General features: G+C 44.0%; 2 protein-coding genes across 2 annotated transcripts in view; one reads left to right on the plus strand and one right to left on the minus strand.

Moving 5' to 3' along the window:
- mdn1 (midasin AAA ATPase 1) overlaps positions 1–11292 on the plus strand; it is a 1030807-nt gene that overhangs the window by 131273 nt on the left and 888242 nt on the right. The window lies entirely within an intron of this gene.
- Positions 5265–10202, minus strand: tcf23 (transcription factor 23). Its single transcript, XM_032542369.1, has 4 exons — positions 9566–10202; positions 8857–9009; positions 7016–7186; positions 5265–5604 (listed from the first exon to the last, which is right to left on the minus strand). Exons 1-4 carry the CDS (start codon positions 9728–9730, stop codon positions 5467–5469), a joined length of 627 nt encoding a protein of 208 aa, XP_032398260.1. The 5' UTR covers positions 9731–10202; the 3' UTR covers positions 5265–5466.

The following is an 11292-nucleotide window of genomic DNA, read 5'->3' on the forward strand; positions in this document are numbered from 1 at the left end:
CCGAAACATTAAAAATTAGAGGCGTTAAAAGGAATTTTCGTTAAACTCGTTATTATTGTGTCAATTTTGACAGCCCTAATATATATATACATATATTCAGTCTTGACCAAAAGAACAAGATCCAGGGTACAAGCGGCTGAAATGGATGACTGGCGTCTCCCTTAGAGTTAGGGTGAGAAGCACAGTCATCAGAGAGGAGCTCGGAGTAGAGCTGCTGCTCCTTCGCGTCAAAAGGAGCCAGTTGAGGTGGTTCGGGCATCTGGTAAGGATGCCTCCTGGGTGCCTCCCTATGGAGGTGTTCCAGGCACGTCCAGCTGGGAGGAGGCCTCGGGGAAGACCCAGGACTAGGTGGAGAGATTATATCTCCAACCTGGCCTGGGAACGCCTCGGGATCCCCCAGTCGGAGCTGGTTGATGTGGCTCGGGAAAGGGAAGTTTGGGGTCCCCTACTGGAGCTGCTGCCCCCGTGACCCGATACCGGATAAGTGGATGAAGATGGATGGATTGATATATATACTGTATAGATATATACTATATAGATATATACTGTACGTACAGATAGATAGATAGATAGATGATAGATAGAAAGATAACTATACAAAAGTAAAGGTGTCTCCCTAGCAGTGAGCGTGGGACGTCTCCCTAGCAGTGAGCGTGGGACGTCTCCCTAGCAGTGAGCGTGGGACGTCTCCCTAGTAGTGAGCCTGTGCTCAGGATGGCTGTGAAAGTGCGTCACTGACTAAATGTTGGTGGTAACGCTTTGCTGCCTGTTTCTCCTTGGCTTCATGTCTTCAGTCCCAGTGAAGTCATAGTAAAGCTGTGCTCTGCAGCAACCAGAGCACCGGGCCTTCTTCACCTCCTTTAGGCAGTAACTTGATATCTCTGAAGGTAAATACAGTATGATTCAGTTTGAAACATCTTAAGTGCCGTCTTTCTTTCAGTTCAGGTTGTTGCTGTGCCAGTATGTGATTGATTGGTTAATAGTGTTTGAATATTGTCACCATGCTTTTTGGAATCACAGAATTCTTGACCATCCTCATTGGAAGTCCTCCATTGTCTCTGTTCCCAAAGAGTCCAGATGAAGTGGTGTGTGTCTGAACACTGACACAGCGATGGCTGCTGTTTAAATGAGTTCCTGGCAGACAGACAGATCAGTTTAGCGTGTCTCATTCCTGGACTCACACCAGGAGTATGCTGTCACCAAACAGCATACTCAGAAATACCTCGATTTATCCAAAGCATATAGAATATAGAACCTTTCATACTGTATTTTGTTTTTTACCAACAGAAGATATATTTGAGATCATTTGTATATTTTTATAAATTCACATTTATAAATTAAAGCCACATTTCACAAGTTGAAAAGTAGATTCTATATGCAAGAAGCCATGAAATGTTTCCTTTTTTGTTAGATGTGACAGGGAAACATTCCATAAGCTGGCCTCGACACAAACGTGCCAACACATGTAATGTGACAATTTGTGCTTTATGATTTATCTCCTCCATACCTGAAATTACTTGAAGTGTGTGCCTGCAACCTAATGATACAGCCCCTTTCTAATGTGAGAATACATGTTGTTGATGATCTTCATGTTGTTGCTGTTGAAGATGTCCTTTATGAAGCCAGCCTGGCTGCAGCACTGTGATCCTGATGAAGCACAATGATCTCACCTTTAGATTCAGAGATGCTGTGGCAGTATTCTTTTCATTAGAGGCCTTTTTTAACCGTGAAACCGTTTGTGGAAGAAAAGAATGGCACTTAGTAATTTCTAGCAATGATAAATATTGTTTTGAACAATATTTATTATGTTTGTTCTCCCATCCACAAGAATTCTCCCGGTTATGCATTCCAAAAACATCCCATAAGCACTGAAGTCGAGACGACTGCTCTGCTTTGGCTGTGCCTTCATTGTGTTACCATGTTTCTTTCTGTGTCTGATGTACTTTTATATTAAATATGAGCCAAACACCTGTCCACAGGTGAATGGCACACATCCAATCAGCTGAGAGAAGATGATGGGATATGATGTGTTTGAATCTGTTGTTTGGATGTATGGCCATTCCATTTATAAGATTGATGGACTTGATTTGAGATTATATTAAAAGTGATGATAATGACAAATTCAGTAACTGTTTTGACTTTATTGTAGAACCCCCCATCCACCCACCCCCACCCCAGCACAAGCCATAGCTTGCCTCCCTGAAGGAGGTTCAGGAGCATATCTGACTGCCCCCTTTACATAATCACCACAGAACTACATGCAGAAGAATACAGACGTGTTCCTCTCATTTGCAGAACTTGAAGGTGTAAAAGCGAAAGAATGGAAGGCGAGCGAGCGGCTGCTCTCAACATCCTGATGTTATCAGTGGCAGCGCTGGTGGTCAGCTGGATGTTCCCCCGCTGGGTCACACTGACTCTGGTCCCCTCTAATAATATACTTATCCAGGAGGCTGACTGGACTGGGCCTTGGTGCAGAGCAGCAAAGGAAGAAACTGTTTCTGTAAAATGCTTCCTACCAACCCAATGCATGATCACAAAGCATACTTCAGAAGCTTTGCTATGCCATCACAAGGCACTTACAGAGTGTATAAAGACCTGTGAACATGATCTCTCCTCACACACCACAGCATAACCTTTTAACCCATGTGAGGAGGCAGCTAATGTCATAAACTCAATGCTCTAAAACTCGACTCTGACCTTTTCCTATCAAGGTAAACTGAATAAAAGACAGGAACGTGGATTAACCATGTTTACCTAATCTTCCAGGGTGACACATTAGTCATCCTCACCCCCTATTGTTCCCCTTCTTTCCTATTCTTTTATATGTTTTTTCTCTACTGTCCTTTTCTCCTCCCCCCTCCCCTTCTTCATCCTCCTCGTCTGTTCCAGCAGAGCCCCAGCCAGAGAGGGGGAGTGTGGTCTCAGAGCCCCATAAATCCAGCATGGAATCAGCGTGTCCCGGCCATAATGAGCAGGAGATAGGGAAAATATGTTGATTATCTCCCAACATGAGGGGATGAGGGGGCAGACTTCTTGAATCTGTTCCAGTGGCAGAAATAGCTGTCTTTACATGGAAGTATTAGTAACACACACACACACACACACACACACACACACACACACACACACACACACACAATAGTTGCATGTGAAGACTGGAAAGGTGTCAGCCTAGTTTAGGAATGGAAAGCTGGAAGTGCTGAAACTATTGAAGATTCCAGTGTGAGTGTTCAGTGGCGCTGAGGGAAGATGAAGTGTCTGTTGAACTGTCCAAAGACTTCCGTTTATTAACAGAAAGAAGTGTCTACACTGGATATCTTTTCTGAATAAAAGCTGCAGTTTGACATTTGAGGTGTAAACCTATCTATACTATCTATAGATGTATATATATATATATATATAGATATATATATATGGACACATATTTCTTTTAATTTTTTATCTTATTGGTCCTTATTTGTTTCTATATTCTATCTATGTTTTTCTATTGTACCTCAGTTTTACTGATTTATACAGAAAAGTCCCATATGGATAATCCTTCCCACACATGATGAGGCTTGTAAATCCTGTGAGAAGGATCACATTGTTTGGACCTTGCTATATCTCATGAAAAAGAAGACATGGCTGCTGTGTAAGTGATTAAGCTGGCTGACAGGATAGTGATACTGACCACATTGAAGTGTGTCTGTGTTAGAACCAAGACCATGGCACAGTAAGTTTTTCACAATGATGTCTTAGTCTCTTTGCAGTTAATAAATGCAGCAGTGGGTCTGGTCTGGTCTGTTCTTCTGTAACCTCTGGCTGAGTAGTGTGCGGTGCAGGCGAACTCGGGCAGCCGGCCCCCTCTGGACAGATTTATAGAGCTAGCCTTGAACGCTGGCCTGTTGCTTGTGGAGCCGAGCCCATCTTGTTCAAGGAGGAGAGAGCTTCTTCCATCTAGCCTACACACATGTCCACATGAATTATTGGATTGTTTTCAGTGCTGAGCTCTTATTCTGTAATTACAGCGTAATCATACAGCAACAAGATATGATACATAGAAAATGATGAGTTGAGATACAGAAACTACAAATACTGTGAAAAAAGGAGTGCAGCTGTCAAACTGTGTACATTTGTAACTATTGGGGTAGATACTTTTACTTTGAACTTTCATAAAGTTTTGACTTACTTACAGAAACACGTGAAATGTCAGGATGTCATGTGATATTTCTTCATGTAAAGGCAAGAACTCTTTTCACAAAGTAGTGTCAGGTGCATGGAGCCAGAAGAAAAACAATTCTTTTGATTTTACTATTCAAAGACTAGAATATCCTTAAATTTGAGCTTTGATCTAAAAGTGTGCTGGGCTCTGTGGCAATTCTGAGGTTCAACACACACACACACACACACACACGCACACACATACACACACACACACACACACACACAAGCTGTTGTAGATGGTGTTTTACTCAAAGTAAGCTTACATTCTGTGGCAGCTGTAATAAGAACTAAGTGGCCATTACTGTAGAGATATGAAGTGATACGAAAGCAGCTGTGTTCCTACAACAAGCCTCCTCTCTCACTCCCACACACACACACACACACACACTGACAGTAGAAACAACTAAATACAAGGATCAGACAAAAACATGTGACTACAGGGGTAACGTGTGAAGCATAAAACGCTGTACACGCTTTGAATCTGGATATTAGGCTGCACGCTGTCTGGGATTTGTGGCGTTATTAGTAACGTGAAGCAGCGGTAAAGCTCAGATAATCATGGACTTTCTCTTTTATTTCCAGCCGAAGCTTGAGGTGTCTCCCACAGGGCACTGATGTAGAAACTCAGCTTTTATTTCAGTCCCAGGGTTGGACATGAACTGTTACGTTGATGGACCTGCCACACTACTGAGTGACGCCACAGGTAGACCTCCTGTTAGGAGCTAACTAAGACCCACAACATGCACTGTTGCTTAGGGAATGGCTCTCTTATTACCGCCATGTTGCCCAGCTGGAGGTTATTACACGGAATATTCTCTATTGTTAAACAAGTGTTTTATTAAAGAAATGTTTATGGTCTTTCACCTCTGCTAAGGAGGTTAGGTTTTCAGTTCTGTCTGTCTGTCTGTTTCTTCTGTACACTGCCTTGGTCCATCATGTCAAGGGTTAGAGAGGGTGTGTGTGTTTGTGTGTGTGTGGTGTGTGTGTGTGGTGTGTGTGGTGTGTGTGTGTGTGTGTGTGTGTGTGTGAATTATACAGACAATAAAAAATAATGAATTGCAGGCTTTTGCACATACATACAGTTTTGTGTTTAATCAGATGTGAAATGAAGCCAGAGCTAAACATGCTCACTGTCCTTCATTATTGTCCTTCATTATAATTATATATTATTATATTATAATATTAGAACAACCAACCACTGCTGCTTTTCATCTCCCTCCAGAATATTGAAATGTTTGCCTTGTCCTGTCCTGGGCTCGGCCATCACTCCCGCTCTGCTTCTGCAGCAGGGGTCAGTGGCTGTGCCCCGTCCCGTCCGAGTGGAGGCATCTGATTGGCTGGGACTCCTGAAAGCAGGTCTCCCATGCTGCCACAGTAGAGCAGGGACCGCATGGGCCACTTCTGAGGACAAAGACAGAGAGACAAACACACTGTTAAAAAAGCATCTGGACTGTAGGCAGCTTCACCTAATGTAGACGGCCCTCTGAGGCCATGTCATCACAAATGTTCCTCAGTGACCATAAAGTGGTTGGTGTAAGACACAGACCCTCGCATGTTGATGTTGAGATCAATGAGCCTTTACAGGATGGGAGAAGGATCAGCTGTTTGTGCGTGTGCGTGTGCGTGTGCGTGTGTGTGTGAGAGCAGGGAGACAACAAGCTCTTCATGCTAATATGATTATCCCCACACACTGGTGTAAACCCATCAGGACAAACGTACCTACTGGAAGCTCTCAGGCTAAACTGGCTGCCTAACACTTTCACCTTATGGTGAATATTTATATTTACAGCTAATAAAAAGTCTCATACATTATTGGCCATTAAACAAAGACAAAACAGTGGAGGACAGTGTAGTAAAGTACCCTGTATCTGTAAAATGATTCAGGAACAATACAAAAACTGCTGCTTCTGCTGAATGAAACTGATATGGGAAATTAGGCTAGCAGTGTGAAGTGGGGGGTTGGTGATCTGTGGTTAACCACTCTCTGTTGCAGAGCCATCACCACCGGGGGCTTTGTTATCTGATCAGCAAGGGTGGGGCCTCTACACCTGTAGACAGTTAGTTAAGCCAGCTCCAATCATGCCAGTGTTCAGAGTGCATAAGCCTTCAGAGGAGACTGCTAGACTTCTAAAAACTACGATATGTAATTACTTTACTAGGCGTCTTTGCTTTACTGTCAGTGGATCTGCTGCAATAGGGTAAGTTGACTCCTTTTGTTTGGCAGTGTTCACTTATTCTGCTACTTTTGTTGTTGTGCTTCATGTCTTTGCTACTTCTTTGGCTTCTGCTGTGTGTTTTGCTGGATTTGCTGTGTTTTCTTACCCAGAATTGGGGTACCTGCTAGAGAAGTCTGTGCTAGGGTAGCTTAGAGGCAAGTGAAACAATACAACCAGCAACCAGAAGTGGCTGAAATGTTGTACTGTTCTAGGAGGAAGGCTAATCCACAGAAGTGTGTTTTCAGAAGTGATGTGAAAGTGTCTGTCCAGTCCCAGATGTTTCTGGTAGGGAGTTCCAGGGGGCGGGGGCTGTGATGGTAAAAACTCTGTCAGCCCCACTCAGTCACTCTGACCCCACAACTAGCTAACACCTTCCATTCAATGCTGTGATCTTCTGCCCCTTGTTTGAGTAGTATTGAACTATAATGAGCCAGTTATCTAACCCTAATATTACAGTCTTTGTCTGTGCACCTGACAGACACGTGTAATGTAGTTGGTTACAGACACTGGGTGTGTGACAAAGGGAGATACATACAGTAGATGCCAAGTCTTTGACCATGAAAAAGAGTGAGCATGTTGATTATTCCTGTCCTTACCTTAACAGGATGCAAGTATCCACCCGGCAGGGAGGGCAGGGTGTGCTCAGTCAATGCCAATGCCCCCCCCTGGTCCAGCGTCTCTGTTAGGTAAGCTATGTAGTTGGTAGCCAGAAGCAGGACATCCAGCTTGGACAGCTTGGTGTCTGGGGGGACGGAGGGCAGAGCAGCCTGAGGACAGAGGAGGAATCATTCAGGTTAAACACATCATATTCTGATAACAGAGACACCTTCAACCACGTCTAGTTTTTAACTCTATCTTGTGAGCTGTACAATGTCAAATTGAGCATTAGGAAAGAAAATGTCGACCTCACAACAACAAGAAGCTCCTGTTTGTTGTTTTTGACAGAACCAGAAGAAGAACACAAAAAGAGAAAATATAGTGTAAATTCCAGCTGAAGCCTCAAAATAGTTACACCAATCAGAATGAAGGTCAATAAAAAGGGCATGGAGGTGGTCGCTGTCCTAACAATGCTGAAGCTGCAAGACAACAGAGAGGACGAGGACGACGACAACAACAACAACAACAAAGAAAGGTTCACTGGGATGAAAAGACCCACCACGCTAGGTAACTAGCACTGCAGTTCAACATTAGCCTGCTGGCTAACACTGGTACATTTACAGAAATGTTGATTATTGTGTGTTGACCTCATAAATACCAAAATGATAAGCTAAATGTTTTTACTGTTGGTGTGAGCTTTTAAAACTGTGTGTGTGAAGAGTTGTTCCAGGAACCGCGTCAAAGCTCAACACAACAGGAGTTATATCGAGTGTAGATCTAGGCCGCACTTTAAGATTGAATAACTTAATTATTATTTGTATAACTTTTCTTCAATTTTACAATCCAAATCATATCCTGAATGTGAACTACTCTGATGGAGTATTGGCATATGGAGGAAGGAGAGGCAGGGCGTTGGATCCGCAGCAAAGAGACAAAAACCTGGTCTAAATGTCCCTGGTTACTGTGATTAACGAGGCTCAGCAGGCCAACACGCTGCTCCACTAGTAACATCTCTGCTCTGATCAGTTCAAATCGCCTTAATTTAGCCGTAGGAAGAACCATTCGCCGATCACCTCTTTAATTGTCGTTGTTTTAATGCTACCTGTTGCTAGGGATTTAGGTCTTAATGTTACTATTGTCAGTGTTCTGGTAGTCTGATATCGCCACACTAATTCACTCGTATGTCTGGAAACTCTCAATGCATTTTCAATTTTAAAGGAGCATTATCAACGACACAGACCAAAATGTCTCTGGCTGCAATTAAATAGACCTACAACCAATCATAGCAACCAAACGTGGCCTACAACCAATCATAGCAACCAAACGACGAGGCTCTAAGCGACCATGCAAGTTGGGGCGGTGCTTGGTCCATTTTAAAAGAGAAAGCCTGGTATTATATATATGTGTATATATATATATATATATATATATATATGGTGCACTAGACAGAGACTACGTTCAATCATGATGCTCCTCTGTCAGTCATTGTCTTAAACCCGCCCCATGTGAGATAAACGGTTGTGATTGGTCTGCCCAGGGCCAGGTCGGCTGGAAGTCTGTCTGAACGTATCTGTCAGAGCAAATGGAAGATGAGCTAGCAGATTGATCTGGTTTCCAGGCTAGGGTTCTGGTTCAAGAGTTGATTATAACTCTAGCTGTTTTCTATGATAAGACACTGCCCGTCACTGTATGCATGCAAAACACTCAAGACGATCAAAATAAATTCATCAAACTGAATTCAACACCCACACAGGAAGCAGGTGCTAAGAGGGAATGGCTCATAGTGAATGTTGATGTTCAGTGTTTACTCAGGGAAAGGGTGGGAGTGAACGTCTGGTACCTGCAGGCTGTGGAAGGCTTGGCGGAGGTTGCGAACGCGGCTCCGCTCTCGCGCTGCGTTTTCTGGGGAGTGCTGACTCCTCAGTGACCTGGACTGGACCGCAGACTCACAACCAGAACCGGAGTTTGACCTGGACCCACACACAGACTGCACCTGCAGCAGAGGACATGTTTACATTCAATCAAATAGGTTGACCTGGCTGGGAGACATTAGAATACAGTGACACAGAAAAGTGATGAAAAATATACTTTGATAAAATAACCTTGCACATTCTGCCAATTAGTTCATTCTAAAATACAACTTCCTGTTGCAGTGTGTCTGAAAATGAATAACTTGTGTTTGTAGGTGGTAGATACTCAGACATGAGATTACTATTGAGAACAGTCTCTCTGCTCCTCAACACGAGAAACGGGCTTGACGAGCACAAATCAGTTTGAGTCCTCAACAGCTCTTCCTTCATTAGTTTAGACAAGTTCTCTTAAATCAAATCCTTCATGAAAAAAGGAGATTTCTCTTAAACTCTATGTATCTTAAACAATCCAGATCACTCTAATAAGGTAGTGGCGTAGTTTAAGTGTTGCCTAGTCTCACTACCACCAGAGTTGAGTCCCACTGTGAGGGATTACATTTGACTAAGTGCTTTCCTTGCCTTTTTCCCTTTTTATATCCTGATGATGAAGGTTGCTCAGTCTTTGAGGTTGAGACTCACCCACTTCCTGGGCTCCCGGCTGCTGCGTGTGCTGTGCCTGAGTGTGTGCAGGGATGCTGGGCTCTGCTGCCTCTGCTGCTGCCTCTGTGGCTCAGCTGTGGGGCTGGAGACCAGCTGGTGCCTCGCCGCAACCGACATGAGACCTTCCAGAGGATTCACGGCCATGGCTGCTGCCGAAGCGCTGGAGCGGACTCCCCTGAACACTGAATTCTCTTTGACTCAGTCTATTATCATTGGCTGGAAGGTTTGCTTTCCCGTGTTTGTTGTGGAAGTGTCATCCACTAAGTGCTTTGGTAAACACACAGTCTTAGCTCATCTCTCCATCGGAGCATTTAAATGTTTGGTAAAAACTGTCTCAACAGCTAAAATTACTCATCATTCTGTAGCTACTGAGGACGTCCTGTTCAAGGATCTCCACCTCTCTCTGTGGGTGCCCAGTTCCACTCAGACCCCTAAAAAAAACCCACACTCCCTGGCTGCCTCTCTGCGCATCAGAGTCCATCCAGAGAGTTCCTCCCAGGCTGACCCTCTCTCTCTCCGTCTGCTTGTTTCCTTATCGGGTGAGGTAATGTGGGGAACTTCATGTGGTCTTTATCTCAGCCGCCCGCTCGTCCTGATCCTCCCCTGGCTGTTTGCTGCCAAGAAGAGCAAGCGGCAGGCAGTCAGGCCTGGGGGAGTGCAGCACTGGGAGGGTGTCCCGAGCCAGGGCACTGGGGGGCTTGGGAAAAGAGCTCTGCTCACAACTGGACAGAGGCGGGGCTGGAAGCCCGGGGCACTGCGACATTGACCATTAACAAAGAGAGGCTTTTGGTTTGTTGAAGACATTTTAGGGCATCCCATCATGTTCAACAACAGCCTCATCAGGAGAGGAAGCCTGTTTGGGACACTGCACATGCTTTATAAATCCAGTACTCCACAGAGATTACATGAACACATCTGTACCAGACACATTTTCACTTTCATCATCTTGGCTTTATGAATGTTTTTATTTCACATACCTGTTTACGGTCAACTCAGCAGCCTTAATACCCTTGCGCTGTAGCTATGACTTTTCTAAATCTAACCAAATAATTTTCATCATGTAACTAAATCACTTTCAGCAGTACAGATGGGAATCAGCTTCTTCAAGATCAACATGGTGATTAACTCTTTATTTTCACGGTTGGTACAGCAATAAAGTAAGCAGTGTGAATTGTAGCATTTGAAGCAAGTCAAAGTTAGTCAAAGAGACAGGATGTTAAGTGAATGCTGTGTTTTACATTAAAGACATGGAATGAGTTGTAAGAAATCCAGCCAAACTCAGAGGTCTGAGGCTTCGTGTTATCAGTGAGAGGAATGTCTGGCACCTTGTCCAGGCTGTCAACACAATACCACCAGGTGGCCCTTGACCTCCCATCTGCAGCTGCCGAGTAAACTGTGTGATACTAATACTAAAAGGCTGAGGGAGTTCTGAGTGAGACATCAGTGTTAGGGACCCCCAGCACAGCTCCTCCTCCAGACCACAGCAACACCATGCAAACTGCTGCTCTTTACAACACCTGCTATTGGGCTTTTACATGGAAGACATGTTGACATTGTCGTAGTAGTTAAAGCACAGGTGTCTTCAAACCATTAAAGATGGCTAAATCTACTTAGTAGAGGTCCTGGTATTGTGCGTGCTGACTTACTGAAATAGCTTACTAAGACACAGGTTATCAATTTCAGCTGTGCTTTTCCAAAATCCAGTC

This window comes from Etheostoma spectabile, chromosome 18 (assembly GCF_008692095.1).
Source record: "Etheostoma spectabile isolate EspeVRDwgs_2016 chromosome 18, UIUC_Espe_1.0, whole genome shotgun sequence".
Taxonomy (NCBI): domain Eukaryota; kingdom Metazoa; phylum Chordata; class Actinopteri; order Perciformes; family Percidae; genus Etheostoma; species Etheostoma spectabile.